The sequence below is a fragment of the Nannobrachium achirus genome (genome assembly GCF_963921795.1).
Source record: "Nannobrachium achirus genome assembly, chromosome: 14".
NCBI classification, from domain to species: domain Eukaryota; kingdom Metazoa; phylum Chordata; class Actinopteri; order Myctophiformes; family Myctophidae; genus Nannobrachium; species Nannobrachium achirus.
Genome location: NC_137821.1, coordinates 21693831 through 21713033, shown reverse-complemented (window position 1 = coordinate 21713033; position 19203 = coordinate 21693831). Strand labels below are relative to the sequence as shown.

Below are 19203 nucleotides of genomic sequence, written 5' to 3'. Positions count from 1 at the left end.
GCTACCGTGTCATACAAAACGCAAGCTACAAGCTCACAACGTGTCGCGTCGCAACACGTTGTGAGCTTGTAGATCAGCTTTTTTGTGCTATTTTCCAAAGAAAATAAAATGGACGTACAAGGTTTCCACTTGACTGCAGCGCTAAGTTTTTATGCCTCACAGGAAGGAGCAGTATAGCCTTCCAGTTGGCTGGCGCGGTGCAGGATTAACGCTAAACAATTGCACATTACTTGAATTACTTGGAATAATATGCTTTAAAAAACAATGTGGAAACAGCATAAGGAATTTGTGCTATAGGCTACTGTGACAGGAGGGAGTGTTTTTCCTGGACTTGCTTACGAAAGGATTTTGAGATAATCTCACCATTAGCAAACGGGTTGCTTGGAAATGCTTTTGAATGGGGGGAAGTCTTGCAGAGATCCTAATGGTCAAGTGAACAAGTGAAGGTAGCGACACTTCCTTGAGTGGCTTTCATCTTCCTTGGTAGTAGATGTTGTTCTAAAGAGCAACTACAGTGACGCCACCTTAAGCACTTTTTCAACCTTTCCAAGACGTTTAAAAAAATCACAAGACGTTTCCAAAGCATTCCACAAATTGAAAAAAAAAAGAAAAAAATAACAGAACAAAAAAAGCTGATCTGCAAGCTTGTGGATATGTATTTTCACTGCATGGCTTTGAAACCCATTGAAAAGCGTCTGCGTGCGCCCTGTCCGTGTCATTTTAGATTTGTGCGTTGGCTATTGAAAAATAGCAGACATACAAGCTCACAGTCACTTCGTGACGCGCTGCAAGCTTGTACATCTGCTATTTTGTTTTTAGAATCGGCCTCAGGTCTTACCGCTACTACTAAGTAAGCCTTGCAGAGCCATGAGGCCCACAGGGCAGCCAGGAACCTATCTCCTGTTTCTGTATTGTGAGGCAGCCTTAATGTACAACCCCCTGGACATGACCCTAGTACAGTATGTCGCAGGGACCCTCAATCCAACTCTTGATGCTGAGTGCCAAGCAGGGAGGCACGGGGTCCCATTTTTCAGTCTCAGTCAGAGTTTGGTAGGATCAAAGATAGTCTTAACTTGAAATGACGGCATGGTGCCAAAGTGGTGACATCATCATTTCCCTTCCTCAATGTATATGTGGGAGACCGTGTTGTTTAGTTTAGAAGACATACTTATAGCATCATAAAGTTCACCAAACGTCCCAAAGGACCTATATTCACTCCTAGATGCGGGGGTGGTAATTGAGTTAACAGCAGTAGCTAAAAACTACACAATGGATGCATATATGTCTGCCCTTTTAGGCTTTTAATAGCAGACAATTCCTTCAGGGCCGGTAAACAAACAAAAACGGAAACTCATAAAACGTCTGAACAATATGGCAGCAACCAAACGCACAAACTGATTTGTGTTCACACTGTGTTTTAAATTAGCCTAGTGCTTAACTCCGCTTTGTCTGTGGCCATTGCCCTCAACAGTTTTTTTACCACGAGATCTGAATTTTGTGTTGACAATGAAATTCAGGAATCAACATTTAATTTAACTTGTAAAGTACCTGTCAATCATCAGGAAGTATAGGGGCTTGATTTGAGTTGTTTATTGATGAAAAACACAGTATATCTATATGTACACGGCATTTCAGCTTACATAATCTGTGTGAAATACAAAAATTCAATTTAATTAAGGCTCTTGTTATTCTTAGGTGAATACTGACCCGTTTAAACGTTTCAAATTAAAACCAGGAAAGCGTCTGTGGCATTTTAGATTTTAGCAAGCCAGCGCTAAAATCTAAAGGCCTACATCTGCTAATTTTGAAATTTCTTTGAAAAATCTTGAAATTGTTTTTAGAAGACATTTGGAGAATCGGCCTCATGTCTTAATGGTTGAAACCTATAAAAGCCAGTCCATACTGTCTCCGACCACCGAATTTTTCGTCTGAAAGATCCGGTTCAACTACAAAATTACGTCACTCGCAACTTCTGAAAAGGATTACCCCGAATTTGAGTTGGGAAAGCTGCACATCGGAAAGTCTGATCGTTCGGTGATCGGTACCGTATGGACTGCCCTTAAGAAAGACCAGCTGTCAGAACCATGCATGTACAGTACAGTAAACAGTTAAGCTACATCACTGCATATTGAGGTGTTACCAGTGAACAAGCAAAAACAAAGGCTACTCGGGGGTAATGCTCTTTGATTCCTTAATTTGGTACCGCACAGATCCAATCTGCCAAGGCCTGCTATACTAAATCCTGAACTTGTAAACACATTCTCCTCGAGTTGCCGAGTTGTTATTTCAAGCCAGAGAATGTGTCCAAAACATTCAATGTGTCCCTTGGTGCAAGGAAACAGTAGTATGGAACGGTTGGTCGGATTACAAGGCATTTTTAGCCTTAACGGGCGTCACAAAAGACTCATGTGTAACGCAAGCTAGTTGATCACATTTACTGTAGCTGTTGATGCATGCATTAAGACAAATTAAAATGGGAGCTGGAAGGTGTGGGAGTGTTGTTGTTAAAGGTTAAAATACACACGCTGTTGGGTGGAAGCCTTCACTTCACTTCATGCTGCAGTTTTTTTTTACTAAAATCTTTGCTTCTGGGGGTCCCTGGAATAAAACATTTTCAGATGGGGGTCGGCGGCCAAATACATATAATTATGGGGGTCCTTGACATGGAAAGTTTTGAGGACCACTGATTATGACAACATACATTTTTCATAAAACTGTTGGGATTTAGAAGACATTTGTAGAATCGGCCTCAGGTTCTTAACACTTCGCCAGCCGAAATAGAATGGCTTGTTGGTAGATTAGCCGTGAAGTTTCTATTATTATATTATGATCTGAACTGCATTCATTTTACAAGACCATCAGCACTATATCACGTGGTCTTCATCCCCCATAAACATCACGCGATCCCCGTTGTATTCTCACCACAGTCACCAGCAAAATTCCTCCCTCTGCATTGGTGTAGAGCGGCGGTTTCGGCCGACGCATCTTCTCCCCGTGCGTTTTGCATGCGCGATCCGTTCACGTAAATGTCGGCTCAAATAATCCAAGTGTGACTCTAGAGTAGATATGAACATTTTCGCTAGCTTAGCCCCCAGCACTCCAGCTGTGCGAGCACTAACGTCTAAACAGAAAACGGACGGGAGCTGGGAGGCTATTACAGGGAAAGGACCTGACGTCACTTCTGCTGCCATGCGCTATCGATGGACGAGCGGTGACTAGGGAAGGTTAGACGATCGCCGATTTTCGGATAAAAATCATTTATTTCGTTTTTAATGGCATAGTACGGTAAAAGACGGCGCGGCTGAGACATCCTTGCTCAGATGTCCGGTATAAAACGGTTTTAATATTAAGTGGCTCCCCGTGGCTTGGAAAGGGTTAATATATTGGGTTAATCTTGATCAACAAGGAATGGTCAGGTTGAAGCCAACCGTACGGTATGAGGCAGCAGAGATGGTTGGCCTAGCTGACAGGTTTTAGAAAAGAGAGTGAAACAGACAATCTGGTGAAATGGACGTGGTTTAAAGAAATAAGGGGGTTGAATGATGTGGGGGTTGTTCTTTTTTAAAGTTATACCATGTAACTTTTTTTATAAAACAAATCTTAAAATTGTCCTAACTGTTAAATCGCTAAAGTTTTAGAACACCCACTCCGTTATTTTCAGCTTCTAAAGCCTTCTCTTTATATGTTTTCTATGATCCTGGCCGGGGTCCGGTTTTCGCGGAAAAATAACGTCATCTGCATCATCTGTATACGTTGTGTATACGTTGGCCAATCACATCGCGGATCATACACACATGATACACTACCGGCCAATCAGCTTATCTGCCGTGTCTTCAGGAAGTAGCCTCGCTCAGCTACAGTGTTTACCATGGTGAAGGATTCTTAACCTCTTAATCCCCAAATCCTGGCCAGAAAATTACGTTCTACCATGCGTTCTACACCTCCACGGATTCGTATCGGTCGCGGTGGTTTGCGGCGCCGCTCCGGTGGTCCGCGGCGGTGGTCCGCGACGACTCCGGGTGAAAAACGGCCAAAAAAAGCAATACCGCTACTGACCACTAGTTTAGCAACTAATACACAGTATAGCTTTAAACAAATAATAATACAGAAATGATCCTAGATTAGCTCTAGATTTTCACAACGGCAATCACAGATTATGATACAAGGCAAAACATGCCTTCATAATTCAACACGTTTTGGAAATGCATCCAAATCCTCCAATCCTCTTGACAAAATGTACGTATAGTCAAACAATATTTGCACTCCACCATAGACAGACACATACAGACAGACGCACACTCACAAGAGAGAGACACTGACTGACTGACTGACTGACTGACTGACTGACAGACAGACAGACAGACAGACAGACAGACAGACAGACAGACAGACAGACAGACAGACAGACAGACAGACAGACAGACAGACAGACAGACAGACAGACAGACAGACAGACAGACAGACAGACAGACAGACAGACAGACAGACAGACAGCACTGTACTTAAGTAACATTTTGAGATATTTGTACTTTACTGGAGTATTTCAAATTTGCATTACTTTTACTTACTCCACTACATCACAATGTGTCGCGAGCTTGTGGATCTCCTATTTTCAAAAGAGTTTTATACATTTGAAAACTTGAAATGGGACATTCTGCTTAATGAGTACTTTTACTTTTGGTAATTTAAGTACATTTTGATGCCAATATACTTTTGTACTTTTACTCAAGTAAATTTTGAATACCGGACTTTTACTTGTATTTCTACATTGCAATATTGATACTTTTACTTATGTAGAAAAGTACTTTTTCCACCACTGACAGGCAGGCAGACAGACAGACAGACAGACAGACAGACAGACAGACAGACGGACAGTTATTTCCGTCTCCTTAAGTCCTCTTTGGGCTGTCAGCCAGAGTCAGTCTCTAGTCTAGCATGGCGGTCTGACCGTCATCTGACCTGCTGTGTATCCATGCATAGGTACTGTATGACACGGGCTCAGAACCTATGACCTGCTGTGGCTCTGTGGAAAAGCATCCATGCACAGCAAACCCTCTCAACATCTCGTCAAAGAAATTGCCATGAATAGCCGATCTATAAGCTCACAAGGTATATCTCAATCTAATGCCTTTGTTAGCTTGTAGATTGCCAATTTGGCTAGTATGTAGTATAATGTTGCTGTCGGGCAGAAAACTGTTCATCTCCATATTCTAACTTTTTTTGTGTGTGTGTGTGTGTGTGTGTGTGTGTGTGTGTGTGTGTGTGTGTGTGTGTGTGTGTGTGTGTGTGTGTGTGTAGTTTTTTATTCCCCCGTAAATGAACGCACAAGCTTGTTTTGAGCTTGTCGATCTGCTGCTTTTGCTGTTTTTGAATTTGATTCCTGAAAATTAACAGTTTTTGGACGTGTGAGTTTTCCACCCGAAAGAGAAGATATAGGAAATATGTATTCTAGTTACTTTGAGATACTACATTCTTCTCTACTACTTACGGTATGTAACTAGAACTACGGTATTATGTAGGTGTTGTTTGTTGACTAGAGTTCATGCTTAATCGCTCGACTCGACACAACTTAAGTTAATTGCTCTGGATTAGAGTGTCAGCTAAGTAACTACATTTACCAGAGTATAAAAGATAATTGTTCTCAGGTCTTAATGGGTTAATGGCAAGGGAAGTCAACACCACAGAGCGGTTTGTTTGCAGTCGCCCCCCAGGCCAGTGAGGCCACCATGTCAAATGCTAACACCCTTCTTAGACAATTAACAACTAGACAGAGTTAAAGTTGTACTATGTAACTTTTTTTATAAAACAAATCTTAAAATTCTCCTAACTATTAAATCACAAAAGTTTTAGAAGATCCGCGCCGTGAATTTCAGCCTGTAAAGCCTTCTCTGTATGTAAACTGAGATCCTTGCCGTGGACCGGATCTCGCGCCAAAATTGCGTCATCACACTACCGGCCAATCACAGCGAGGGTTATACAACTGCCGGCCAATCACAGCGCATCTTGAAGTGGGGTCGCTATGGCAGCCATATTTGTTGTCGCCCGTTTGTACCATCCCTTCTCTAGGTAATTTCGCCTACCAGGCAGGGTGAAGGAGTCCGTATCTCTGGAATTACTGAACGCACAGGAACAAGGGACCCCTTAAAAGATAGATCTCAGCGAGGTGGAGGCAGACGCGGGGGTCTGAAGGTACGAAAAACGTCCGAAAGACGCGGACGCGACCGCGGTTTGCTATAGGGCTAATGACCACTAGTTGGGCATCTTACACAGTATGGCTTTAAGTTCAGGCCATGTCTTTAAATGTTACCCTAATTATTGTAAGAGGCTTAGGAGGAGAGGCATTCGGCTTTGTTGTCAACAGTGAATGAGAGTGAACACCAGGCCTGTCTCAGAGCAAACAAATAGGTATGACTAGGTTGCATAATATCATACAGTCAGTCATACTGTACATCAGGGTTCCCCAATAGGCGGCCCGCGGGCCATTTGCGGCCCGCGGGGGGCTACTGTCTGGCCCACACCAACCCCAGTAATAATGGTGGTATAAGAGCAGCAACAACACTAGTATATCGTCGTTGTTGGGTGGAAACCTTGTATCTCCAAATTTGTACGTTCTTTCGCAAATCATACAAGGCCGTCGCACAAAGGCAGTGAAAACAGCAGATCTACAAGCACACAACGCCTCGCACCGCGAGGCATTGTGTGCTTGTAGATCGGCTGTTTTCACTAGTTTAAATCATTTTTAAAATGATAAATTCAAAACGAACAGTTTTGGACATACAAGATTTTCACCCGACAGCGATGAAAACTGTCGCTGGAGTAGTGGGAACGCCACCACCGTCACCCCCTGCAATGTTGTGGCCCTCGGCTTGGTACCCTAGACATAATTCGGCCCTTGGGGAAAACTAATTGGGGAACCCTGCTGTACATCAACCATGTCAGGGACAAAAAAAAGATTGCTGTAGCACTTGCCCTAGCCTTGATGACCTTGCAGGCTTATGCAAAGGCAACATTTGTATCAAATACCATGTTATCTAGACAGATGGCAGGTCAATGTTGACCGGGTATCCTATAGTGTATATAGTTTCAATGTACAGATATTTGATGTATTTGTTATTGTCTCCACTAGGCCTATTATACTGTTAGACTGATGATCCTTGCCGTGCCTATGATCCTAGATTACTATTGCTATGTATTTGATCTATTACCTTGCGTTGCCCTTGCTTACGGTAAGTACAGTAGCTCAGGAAAAAGAGCCTCTGCTTTTTTGCCTAATAAATTGTAAAGTAGTTGATTCCATTTCCTGTATGAAGCGGGAGCGTTCCCTAGCCCTAACCCAAACTCTATCCTAACCCAAGGTCCATGTTCAAGGTTCAAGCTGTCTTTATCGTTAAATCTACAGGTACTTAAGAGTAAAGAGCATTAATTTGTTGTGGGTATTCAGACATACATGTTGCCGCAATAATGGTAAGAATCTGATGGTGCCTGAAGGTGCTGTGTGCAAGGCAATTATGTAACACTTCACGATGTCTCTGACGGTGACCGCAGACAGGCAGTTGTGGGGGTTTGGGTGGCAGGGTTTGGGTCTTTGGGTTCAAGAGAGAGAGAGAGAGAGAGAGAGAGAGAGAGAGAGAGAGAGAGAGAGAGAGAGAGAGAGAGAGAGAGAGAGAGAGAGAGAGAGAGAGAGAGAGAGAGAGAGAGAGAGAGAGAGAGAGAGAGAGAGGTAGAGGTGATGCTTCGCCTTCTTAATCACTTGTTCAACCCCTAAGCTTCAGCTAAATCATAAACATAAAAACCCTGGGAACATTGGACCCTGGGAACATAGGGATGACGTCCATGATTTGGACCGTTTACTCGCATCCCTGACTCGGATCAAGCAGGTGGTGTAGGGGACAAATTAACGAGCATGTATTCCGTTCGAAATGAACTCGGTTCGCCAGCGCTCATATACCCACAGTTCACCCCTACGTTTAAATTGATCCTATTCAAGAAGCAGATCAGGTGTAGATGACTGATTCGGCTGTCTCGAATCGATGTTGCAGTGCTGATGTGCAGAAGGCTCGCCATTCAACCACCCCCAGCGTCCGTAATGTTTTCAGGGAAAGCTTTCTCCACAGTAACAGAAAACAGATAAGTACAGTATAGAGCCCTGAGGGACTCCGTTCAACCACATGGGGTTTAATTGTTTAACCCCGGCCGAGGCCAAATATCCAACACATGAGCCAATGCCAGCAGCCAGCGACTCATTTGCATGTTGCTGTAAGCCTAGTGTTAATGAGACTGATGTTTACTCTAACAGGATTATACTCTTATCTGTCTCTTGGCATTCCCTCTTATCCTTATACATACAGTATGCCATATCCCTCTTCTTGAACATAATCTCTGTTGTGATGGTTTATTGCATCATAGGAGATAGATCGGTGTGTTTTCTTAACACTCTCTGTCTGTCTGATTCTCAACCTGTATTGGGGGCCAGTGCCCTCTTTTACAATATCCAGGTCCTTTACCTTTCCCCCACCCCACCTTAAAAATTTAGCATATATGATTATTAGCCCATTGAAGATTTAGGATTCTGTCCCTATCAGGACGTAACTCGGACAGCACGCTGAGTCGGCTCAAGCGGACTTCGCAACGCTCGACAAGTCCGCTTGAGGCGCGCCTCCGTCGTCTCCACCGAAAACAAGTGCTCCTTTACCCCAGCCTTACCCCAGATGCTTTGTAGATACACGCCATTTACTACACGCTGTTACGACTGACCCGCTAGGGACGGGAGAAGCAACATAAATGGACAGGACAACGACTTTCCAAAAAAAGTTTCTTTTATTATTTTTTTAGTCAGAGACAAAATCTCTATTTTGATGCTTTTTTTTCAAGTGTTGAGAAAAGGCTTCGAGGTGCTGGTTTACATTTGAGAAAAACCACTACACTGAAAAGAAAATATCCCTAATCTGAAACCCCTAACAAAAATAAAGATACAAATACTTAACCCTAACTTACCTATCTAAATAACTTTACAAAAAGAAAGGGGACCAAAACAAAAGACCAAACACCCCTACATTGTGACAACACAAAAGTGGAACAATAAGGAATGAATAACAATACTAAACAACAGAGGTTGGGAGGGCTGGAGAAACTAAGTCAAAATACACTGAAGATGAACTAATAACAAAAGTAGGCAAAAGTATGTACTGGAACTTACAACAATCAACACAGGCCAAGGCAACGAAACAAACTAAAGCAAAAGTAAAGGCAATGGGTTCGAAGGAGAGAGGAATCGAGCCTCTGCTGCAAACAAGCCGTCTGTCCTTCACTGCTGTTAGCTCAGAATGGCACTTTTGTAGAAACAGCCTCATCAGGATGGCCAATCCTGGCCTGGGCGTCAACAGGTATCGGCGAATGGGACTGGCATGGGCAGGTCTGAGGGCCGGACCTGGCAATCTGCTCACTCATTCAATAACCACCTCAAGCTCATGCATGGCACCACAACTCAACTCTGCACTCTGCATTCACTCCACAGCCAGTCTCCATTCACCACCTTGATAATAGAATGAAGTACATTTTCATACAAGCCTCAAATCATATATACATTCCAACCCACCATAACTCTAAATGAATTCCATTATACAAAGTCCAAACACAAATAAGAATAATAATGGAATCATAATACCAAATAATAATCATAATAATACGACCACTGGCCGTAACACCCCCCCTCCTAAAGAGAACCTCCCCCTCCCAAAAAGAAGGTTTCTAGGCTGGGGAAAACACGCGAGAAAGGGCGTCTGCCAAGACATTATCAGCCCCTCTCTTGTGGCAAATATCCAAATTAAAGTCCTGTACCAGTAAGGACCACCTCATAAGTCTTTGATTCGAATTCTTCATTTGTCTCAAAAAAACCAAAGGATTATGATCAGTGTAAACAACCACAGGCATTGGGCTAGAACCCACGTAGACTTCAAAAAATTGTACAGCAAGCAACAGAGACAAAGTCTCTTTTTCTATGGTACTGTAGTGGCTCTGCGGTGTGTTAAACTTTTTGGAGTAGTAACAAATGGGATGGTTTATACCTGAGACATCCTCCTGCAGCAGAACTGCCCCGGCTCCATTGTCACTCGCATCCACCTCCAGCTTGAAGGGCATCTTAAAGTTTGGAGCAGCCAGAACAGGAGTGCTGCAGAGAAGAGCCTTACAACACTCAAAAGCATGCTGACAAGCAGGCGACCAGATGTAGGGCCTTTTAGTACTAGTTAGACTGGTTAAAGGAGCGACTACATCAGCGAAATTTTTACAGAAGGCGCGGTAATAACTAGACATACCTAGAAAACGTCGCAGACTACGGCGACTAGTAGGAACAGGGTAATTAACAATGGCCTTGACCTTGGCATCAATGGCCCGAACTTGACCCTGGCCCACCTCCTTACCCAGATATGTGACAGTAGCACGGCCAAATTCACACTTTGACAGATTGAGTGTCAGGTTAGCCCGCGCCAACCTACCGAAAATCAACCCTAGAGTGTGCATATGCTCTGGCCACGTATCCGAATAGGCAACCACATCATCGAGATACACCTCACAGTTTTCAACTCCCCTTAACACATTGTGCATAAGCCGTTGAAATGTAGCGGGTGCATTACGAAGCCCGAATGGCATAACAGTATACTGATACAACCCATCGGGAGTAACGAAAGCAGAGATGTCTGAAGCACGATCAGTTAAAGGGACCTGCCAATATCCTTTAAGCAGATCGAGCTTCGTAACAAATTTAGCAGCACCAACGCGGTCTACACAGTCCTCCATACGAGGTAGAGGATACGAATCAGGCTTAGTAACACCATTTACTTTCCTGTAATCTGTACAGAAGCGCTGACTGCCGTCAGATTTTGGCACAAGCAAACATGGAGAGCTCCAGGAACTAGAACTGGGAATGGCCAGCCCATTTTCTAGCAAATAATCCACCTCTTTCTTAAACAAAGAGCGTTTAGTGGGATTTACCCTATAAGCATGCTGCTTAATAGGAGAACTCTCACCTACGTCCACATCATGGGAGAGGACCGTAGTGCGGGATGGTACATCTGAGAAGAGAGTAGGATTATTTTTAATCAAAGCACCAATGTCTGCCTGAGCCAATAAATCCAAGTGCTGCAAATGATAAGGCAGATTTTTCAGAATTTCAGAGTTTCGCAAACTAGAGCCAGAAGAGCCCTTAGGATGCAAACCATCACTTTCTGGGGAATAAAGTGAAGGTGCAACGGACACAACAGAAGCTACGGGGGCAGGTGAAACTGGAGGCGCAACACTCTCAGAGCGAACGAAATATGGCTTGAGCATATTAATGTGGCACACTCTGGTCTTTCTACGGCGGTCTGGGGTCCCAATAACATAATCCGTGTCACTCAGTTTTTTCTCGACAACATATGGACCACAGAATTTAGCATGCAGAGAAGTAGTGAGCATAGGGAGCAAAAGCAGCACCCTGTCACCCACTTGAAACTCACGTTTAACAGATTTGCGATCATATCGCTCTTTCATTTTCCCCTGTGACTCAGCCAATGCACTGCGGGCAAAATCACGGGCCTTGTGCAGGCGCTCTCTAAACGCAGACACATAATCCAACACATTCGAGGCGGGAACATTTGGATTTAACAGCAATCGGTCACGGAGCACCCGTACACTATGAGAGGACCACGTACACTATGCCCAAACACAAGCTCATTAGGGGAAAAACCAAGTGACTCTTGAACACTCTCTCTGACTGCCATAAGCAAAAAAGGTAGACCCACATCCCATTCTCTGCCAGTCTCAGCACAGTACTTTTTCATTGTCGATTTAAGAGTGGAATGGAATCTCTCCAAAACACCTTGGGACTCAGGATGAAAAGCGGAAGACAGTTTGCGTTTGATGGACAAGGACGCCATGGCCTGCTTAAACACCTTTGAGGTGAAATTGCTGCCTCTGTCAGATTGGCAGGAAATCGGTAGGCCAAAGATAGAGAAAAAATTAACAAGAGCATTTATCACGTATTTGGCCTTTAATGTGCGCAATGGAATTGCCTCAGGGTAACGAGTGGCAGCGCACATTATAGTCAGCAAATACTGATAACCAGACTTAGTCTTAGGGAGTGGACCCACACAGTCAATAATGATATGTTCGAATGGTTCTCCAATTGCCGGAATAGGCACTAAAGGAGCAGGAGGGATAACCTGGTTAGGTTTACCCATCATTTGACAAACATGACAGGTGCGGCAAAATTTTGACACATCAGATTTAAGCCCAGGCCACCAAAAGTAACGCATAATGCGATGGTACGTTTTTCGTACACCTAGGTGACCAGAAACACTGTCATGGGCGAGACTTAGAATTTGGGAACGAAATGGTTGCGGAACAATCACCTGCTTAATCGAATTCCAGCCAAGATCACCAACACCAGGCGGGAACCAAGTGCGCACCAAAATGCCATCCTCCACACTGTACGCGCTCGGCGCGTCCTGCGCACGAGCGCCCCCCCAGCAGACAGAGAGAGATGGATCATTTTGCTGTGCAGAAACAAAAGCATCCTTGTTAACATCGAACACAAAGTCAGTCTTTATGGGCAGTACATTATCTACCTTCTTCTTAGGCTTAATGTCAGAGCGAGTCACCGGTGAGTCAGAACACATAAATGTGTCGTTCAAAGTCACATTATCGTAGCCCTTCCGAGCTTGTGCACGGGTCACAGCGCAAGCAGGGAAAAGAGCCGAGGTGCCCATAACAGACTGATCCAAATCGATCACAGGATTCTCAACCACCCTTGGCGTGGGGAAAACCTTTTCACCAGCCAAGTCGTTGCCAAGAATCAACGATACGCCGCCGACTGGTAAGCATTCACGAGTACCCACCTGCACAAAACCAGTAACCAGAGGCGAGCGCAAAAACACACTATGCAGTGGAGCACGCAGTGAATTCATCTCTACTCCCAACACAAGGGCATCTGAACCACAAAACGACTTCTCAGAGAAAGGCAGCACATTATTCAAAATGAGAGACTGTGACGCCCCCGTGTCACGTAGTATAGTGATCGGTACCTGATCACCCTCCTGACCTGACAGGGACACTGAACCTTTGGTGAGAAACGGGCCAAAACATTCCTCCATTTCACCTGCTACAGGCGAACGCGGAGGAGAAATGGATTTAATAAACCCCACAGTTTTTGGTTTAGCTGAGCCTGAATTTTCCTTGCGTTTTAGAGCAGAACAATGCTTAATCACATGACCCTTTTCGTGGCAATAGAAACATTCCCGTTCCCGACTCTCTGAGGAGCCACTATTACCATTACTATCAGACTGAGGTGGGTTTCTTAACACAGAAAACTTCTTTCCCCCCTTGCCGCCCACAGGGTCACGGCGCGCAGAGGGAGAAGGAAACACAGATTTGTGAGTCAGCATGAATTCGTCAGCGCGCACTGCAGCTTGAGCCAAAGTATCTACTTTTTGTTCATTTAAGTAGAGAACCACACGATCAGGAAGACAGGATTTAAATTCCTCTAAGAGGACCAATTCTCGCATTAGGTGCATAGACTTAACGTTACTGGCGGAACACCATTTATCAAATAGCACAGCTTTTTCTCTGGCAAATTCCCCGTGAGTCTGATTTGCAGATTTCTCACAGGATCGGAACCGCTGGCGATATGCCTCGGGGACAAGCTCATAGGCACGGAGAATTGTCTCCTTAACTGTGGCATAATCAAGGCTCTCGGCCATAGACAAGGCTGCGCAAACTTCCCGAGCTTTTCCCACTAACTTGGTTTGCAACAACAGACTCCACACATCTTGAGGCCATTTAACAATGGTTGCAATGCGCTCAAACGCATCGAAATATGAGTCAATCTCGGCCTCTCTAAAGTGAGGAACTAATGCAAGGTGCTTCGTAATGTCAAAGGCACTGACAGTGGCTGACTGAGAAGGTGTTGACGTACCTGGTGGTGTAGTTACTGTCGTAGGACGATGAGGGTTAGGCAACCTATCGAGCTCCACGGCTCTGTTGCGCAAACGCAACAGCTCAACTTCTTGGGTTTTCATTTGAAGTTCCACCTCTCGGAGGCGGAGAGCCAGCTCGAGACCCCCTGGGTCACCCTCAGACAGTTTGTTAGGAGTCGTCGGCGAAACTTTAGTACCGTAGCCAGGGGGTGAAGCCGCAGCCTCGTCTACCCCCTGGCCGCTATGCGCCCTTGGGCGCACAGATGGAATCACCGCCGGCTCAGACACCCCATCGATTATACCTTTCTCAATTAATTTATCCACCACAGACTGTTTAATTTCAGCCTTATTCGCACCAGCATTAACATCAGCCTTGAATACTTTAGCGATCAGAAGCAGCTCCGGCTTCGTGCACTCATCCAACTTAGTTATAGTGGGAGAACTCGGGAAATAATGCACCTCATCCGGCTCATCCACCGGCCCACCTGAAGCCAAACTAGCCATGACTAGAAATAGAATACAAACCCCGTGCAACAGAATAAATCCGCCAGACAACATCAAGATCTATGCACCAAATCGAGAAATAGAACCCATTAACCTTTAAATCAATACGAATGAAACAGAAGTAACCAGAAGTAACCAAAAGTACAAAGATAAGCCTACTTAACGAAATAAGGACTAGACTAAGGGATACTATGAATCAAGCTGCAAATTAATTCCAAATAAGGACAATTTTTACCCGAGACCGAGAAAAAAAAGTCGCAAAAAGTATTGGAATTAACCAGGTTCGAAAAGACCGGACTGGAGCCCCCAATTTATGTTACGACTGACCCGCTAGGGACGGGAGAAGCAACATAAATGGACAGGACAACGACTTTCCAAAAAAAGTTTCTTTTATTATTTTTTTAGTCAGAGACAAAATCTCTATTTTGATGCTTTTTTTTCAAGTGTTGAGAAAAGGCTTCGAGGTGCTGGTTTACATTTGAGAAAAACCACTACACTGAAAAGAAAATATCCCTAATCTGAAACCCCTAACAAAAATAAAGATACAAATACTTAACCCTAACTTACCTATCTAAATAACTTTACAAAAAGAAAGGGGACCAAAACAAAAGACCAAACACCCCTACATTGTGACAACACAAAAGTGGAACAATAAGGAATGAATAACAATACTAAACAACAGAGGTTGGGAGGGCTGGAGAAACTAAGTCAAAATACACTGAAGATGAACTAATAACAAAAGTAGGCAAAAGTATGTACTGGAACTTACAACAATCAACACAGGCCAAGGCAACGAAACAAACTAAAGCAAAAGTAAAGGCAATGGGTTCGAAGGAGAGAGGAATCGAGCCTCTGCTGCAAACAAGCCGTCTGTCCTTCACTGCTGTTAGCTCAGAATGGCACTTTTGTAGAAACAGCCTCATCAGGATGGCCAATCCTGGCCTGGGCGTCAACAGGTATCGGCGAATGGGACTGGCATGGGCAGGTCTGAGGGCCGGACCTGGCAATCTGCTCACTCATTCAATAACCACCTCAAGCTCATGCATGGCACCACAACTCAACTCTGCACTCTGCATTCACTCCACAGCCAGTCTCCATTCACCGCCTTGATAATAGAATGAAGTACATTTTCATACAAGCCTCAAATCATATATACATTCCAACCCACCATAACTCTAAATGAATTCCATTATACAAAGTCCAAACACAAATAAGAATAATAATGGAATCATAATACCAAATAATAATCATAATAATACGACCACTGGCCGTAACACACGCCAAGTACAGTACTTATTACTTATTAATTACTTATTAAGTACATTTTGAGGTACTTTTACTTTACTTGAGTATTTTTTAAATACTTTTACTTCTACTTCACTACATCTCGGATCCAAATATTGTGCTTTTACTCCAATACTTTCATTTGAAAACCTAAGTTCGATCTACAAGCTCACAATGAGCTTGTAGATCTGCTATATTCAAAAGATGTTTATACAGTTGAAAACTTGAAATGAGGACATTCTGCATAGGGCACGGGCACACCGGAATAATATTCTACCTATTAGAGTTGATTATGCCAATGCATTTCAATGGTTAAAGGAGCGGTTTTCTGCCATTTGCAGATTTGTGCAAAAATCCGCTCCATTCCCTTTGAAATGCATTGGGACAATCCACTCTTATAGAATATTATTCCGGCGTGACCTTGCCCTAATGTGTACTTTTCCTTTTAGTACCTTAAGTACATTTTGATGCCAACATTTTGTACTTTTACTCAAGTACATTCTGGACTTTTACGGATTATTATTTATTTCTATATTGCAGTATTGATAATTTAACATTTGAGTCCTTTTTCCACCACTGATTAACATTTTGCAAAGAAGGCACGATGGCACAGATTTATACAAAAGGGATGACCCAATAAGCCCAGGGCTTATTTCCATTGATGTCCTCCTCTGCATTCAATGCATCGAGAACACACACATCCAAGCAATGGGTGTTCACTGTGTGTACACTGTGTGTGGTTAACTGTACACATATGGGTTATTATTATGTAACACAATCATGTATACAGAGTTAGATCCCCAGAGGGGACATCAAGGGATCCCCCAGCATCACAGAGGCTCTGCTGCTGTATTTAATAAAGAGCTTCGGCCTTGGAAGATAATAGCACTTGAATCTTTTCCTGTTTCTATGCTATCTGCTGTGAGGAATGTGTTCTCTAAACATTCACTTACATCGCTGGTTTTCAATGTGGGGTCCAGGGGCCCCCGGTGGTCCTTGAGGGGGTTCCAGGGAAATCATTGATAGTTAGGAACCAAGCTGACCATCTCGAGCTTTGACTTTTGACCGCGAGATTTCACATTGATACTTAGATGTCTATGACATATGCCTACATTATTATATCGTCGCTATTATATTCTAACTTGTTGTGTTTTTCTATTCGTAAATGAATGCCCTACTACAGCAAAAGTAGCAGATCTATCATTTACAAGCTTGAAATGCGGGACGAAGTGGTGCATTTCAAGCTTGTAGATCTGCTACTTCTGCTGTTTTGAATTTGAATCCTGAAATGTAACAGTTCTGGAGGTTTCCAGCCGACAGAGACAAATACAGTACGGCTTGGCAATTAACCAGTGTTTATTTAGAACCAAACTGACATAATTTGGGTTTTGCTTTTCATGTACTGTAGGTTAATTGAATAATCAAGAAGCTGGTTTTTAGTTTTTGTTTTTAATATTTAGATATTAGTGAAAAAACCCACTTAACCCTGTATCTATCATTGTACAATGATTGCGTACAAAAACAGTGAAAATAGTCATATGACACATTACGCACACTACTTTATCACTCGGTACACACTATTGTGTTGCAGTTAGACCGGCGTACATAAAAAAGTACATAAAAACTAACCTCGCCCACCAGGCTTTCTGAGAGAAAGCCTGGTGTTCGTTCACAACAGCCCGTTTGGTTTCCGCCCAACGCGGAAACCATTAGAAGAAGCGGCGTCGCTCTGATTTGGTTCCCTCCGTTTGTTTCCCCAATCCCTTTTAAAATGCTCGAGTAGCCTAGTGTAGTCTTTCCAGTCGCTACGAGTTGGACTAAAAAAAGATGCATATACCAAACACATTTTTCAAAAGCAAAACTACTCCGCATCAAGGAGTTCATTAGGTAGGCCCTAAAAGTATGTCCTTGACTGCAGGGGAATTATTTTGGGTTAAAACTGTTTCCGGTGGATAGTTCCGGCCAAATTGTAGTCCTTTGAGTACTACAACATGACGTTTTGTGGTTTCCGCTCCAGACCGGTTACAAGCCCGAAAAGTGGAGTGATCCCAGACTACATAAAAACTAATTCTGTTTCTCCTGGTGTCTCCCCTCTCTCTCTCTCTCTCTCTCTCTTCCCCCGTGCAGAGTCGGCTCCCAAGGCGTTCGGCATCCCGCTATCGCAGGTCATCGCCAACGACCGGGCCTTCAAGCAGCGTCAGGACGCCCTGAAGGAGAGCCGGCGGGACTGCCTGGACCTGGAGGCCAGCGTGCTGCACTTCCGCGCGGAGAAGCGCCAGCAGCTCTTCAACGGGAACAACAAGTCGCCGTCGCCGTCCGCCGCCGAGGGGCGAGAGGGCAGCAAGCCGCAGTCGCCCACCTTCCTGGACAACAATGCCCGCGTGCACAGGAGGGTGAGTTGAGGGCTGTGATTTAAGAAAGAAATGGGGGGGTGGCAAAAATGGGTTACCACTTAAAAATAGGGTAAGTTTCATTTCATTTAATTCAAATAATAACAAAATGGGTCTATGTTCTGATAGTACTAGTTACTATAGAGCAGGGGTCAGCAACCTTTTTGAAATGAAGTGCCACATTTTTATTTTCTAGAGTGTCAGTGTGCCATGTCAACATACATTTTAATGACAAATATTTTGACATATTTTGATTGGCAGGACATTGTTATAAGGATCATTCGACCCAGAGCAATAATCCACCCATCTCCCCGATTCCCTCCCCAGTCAGAGTTCAGAGTTTTAATGAATGTAGAATTCTGTGCAAGATGTAATTTGCAATAAATTAGCTAACTTCTTTTAATTGACCACATTTAAAAAATAAATAAAAAAAATCCAATCTGGATAGATTTTTTTGCGTGTCACTCCCTATCTCTCTCCACATTTCCTGTCAGTCTACTGTCCTTTCTTTTTTTTTTTTTTTTTTTATAATTCAAATGTTTTTTATTTTTTCTTCTTAATACAAAAAGTGGTAATGGGTGGTACAGTGCAGCACAACAACAGGTACAAATATATATACAGTCAGTCCAAGATAATACAAAAATAAAAATACAAAGGAAATAAAAGTAGGAACCTCTTCACATCTTCAAATAAGTGTCATATATGTTAGAAAACTATCCCATATCTCTTTCATCTTTCCCATACCATTCACTCTTCCCAGCATGTACTCATACGATGTGATTTTGATCATCTCCTCGTTCCACTCTTTAAAAACAGGAGTTCTTGGGGTTTTCCAGTTCCGCAGCAGGATTCTGGCTGCTGTGACCAGTCCAACCTTTACTATTACAAAAGCTTTTTTATTTAACCCAGGGACCACTGTCCTGTCTCCTAAAAGACAGAGCAGTGGTAGTGGGGGTATGGTAAATCCCAACCATTTTGACAGGTAATCAAGAATTGTACACCAGAAAGGATACACCATGCGACATTCCCAAATCATATGGACATACGTGCCAACTTCTTCTTTACACTTCCAACAT

At 43.5% G+C, this 19203-nt stretch overlaps 1 protein-coding gene across 1 annotated transcript in view; it reads left to right on the top strand.

Annotated features, from left to right (window-relative positions):
* arhgap36 (Rho GTPase activating protein 36) overlaps nt 1-19203 on the top strand; it is a gene marked incomplete at its 3' end in the record, with an annotated part of 133273 nt that overhangs the window by 94465 nt on the left and 19605 nt on the right. The window contains exon 4 of the mRNA XM_080741469.1: nt 17865-18130. Within this exon, the coding sequence (XP_080597595.1) occupies nt 17865-18130 (266 nt within the window). The remainder of the gene's footprint in view (nt 1-17864; nt 18131-19203) is intronic.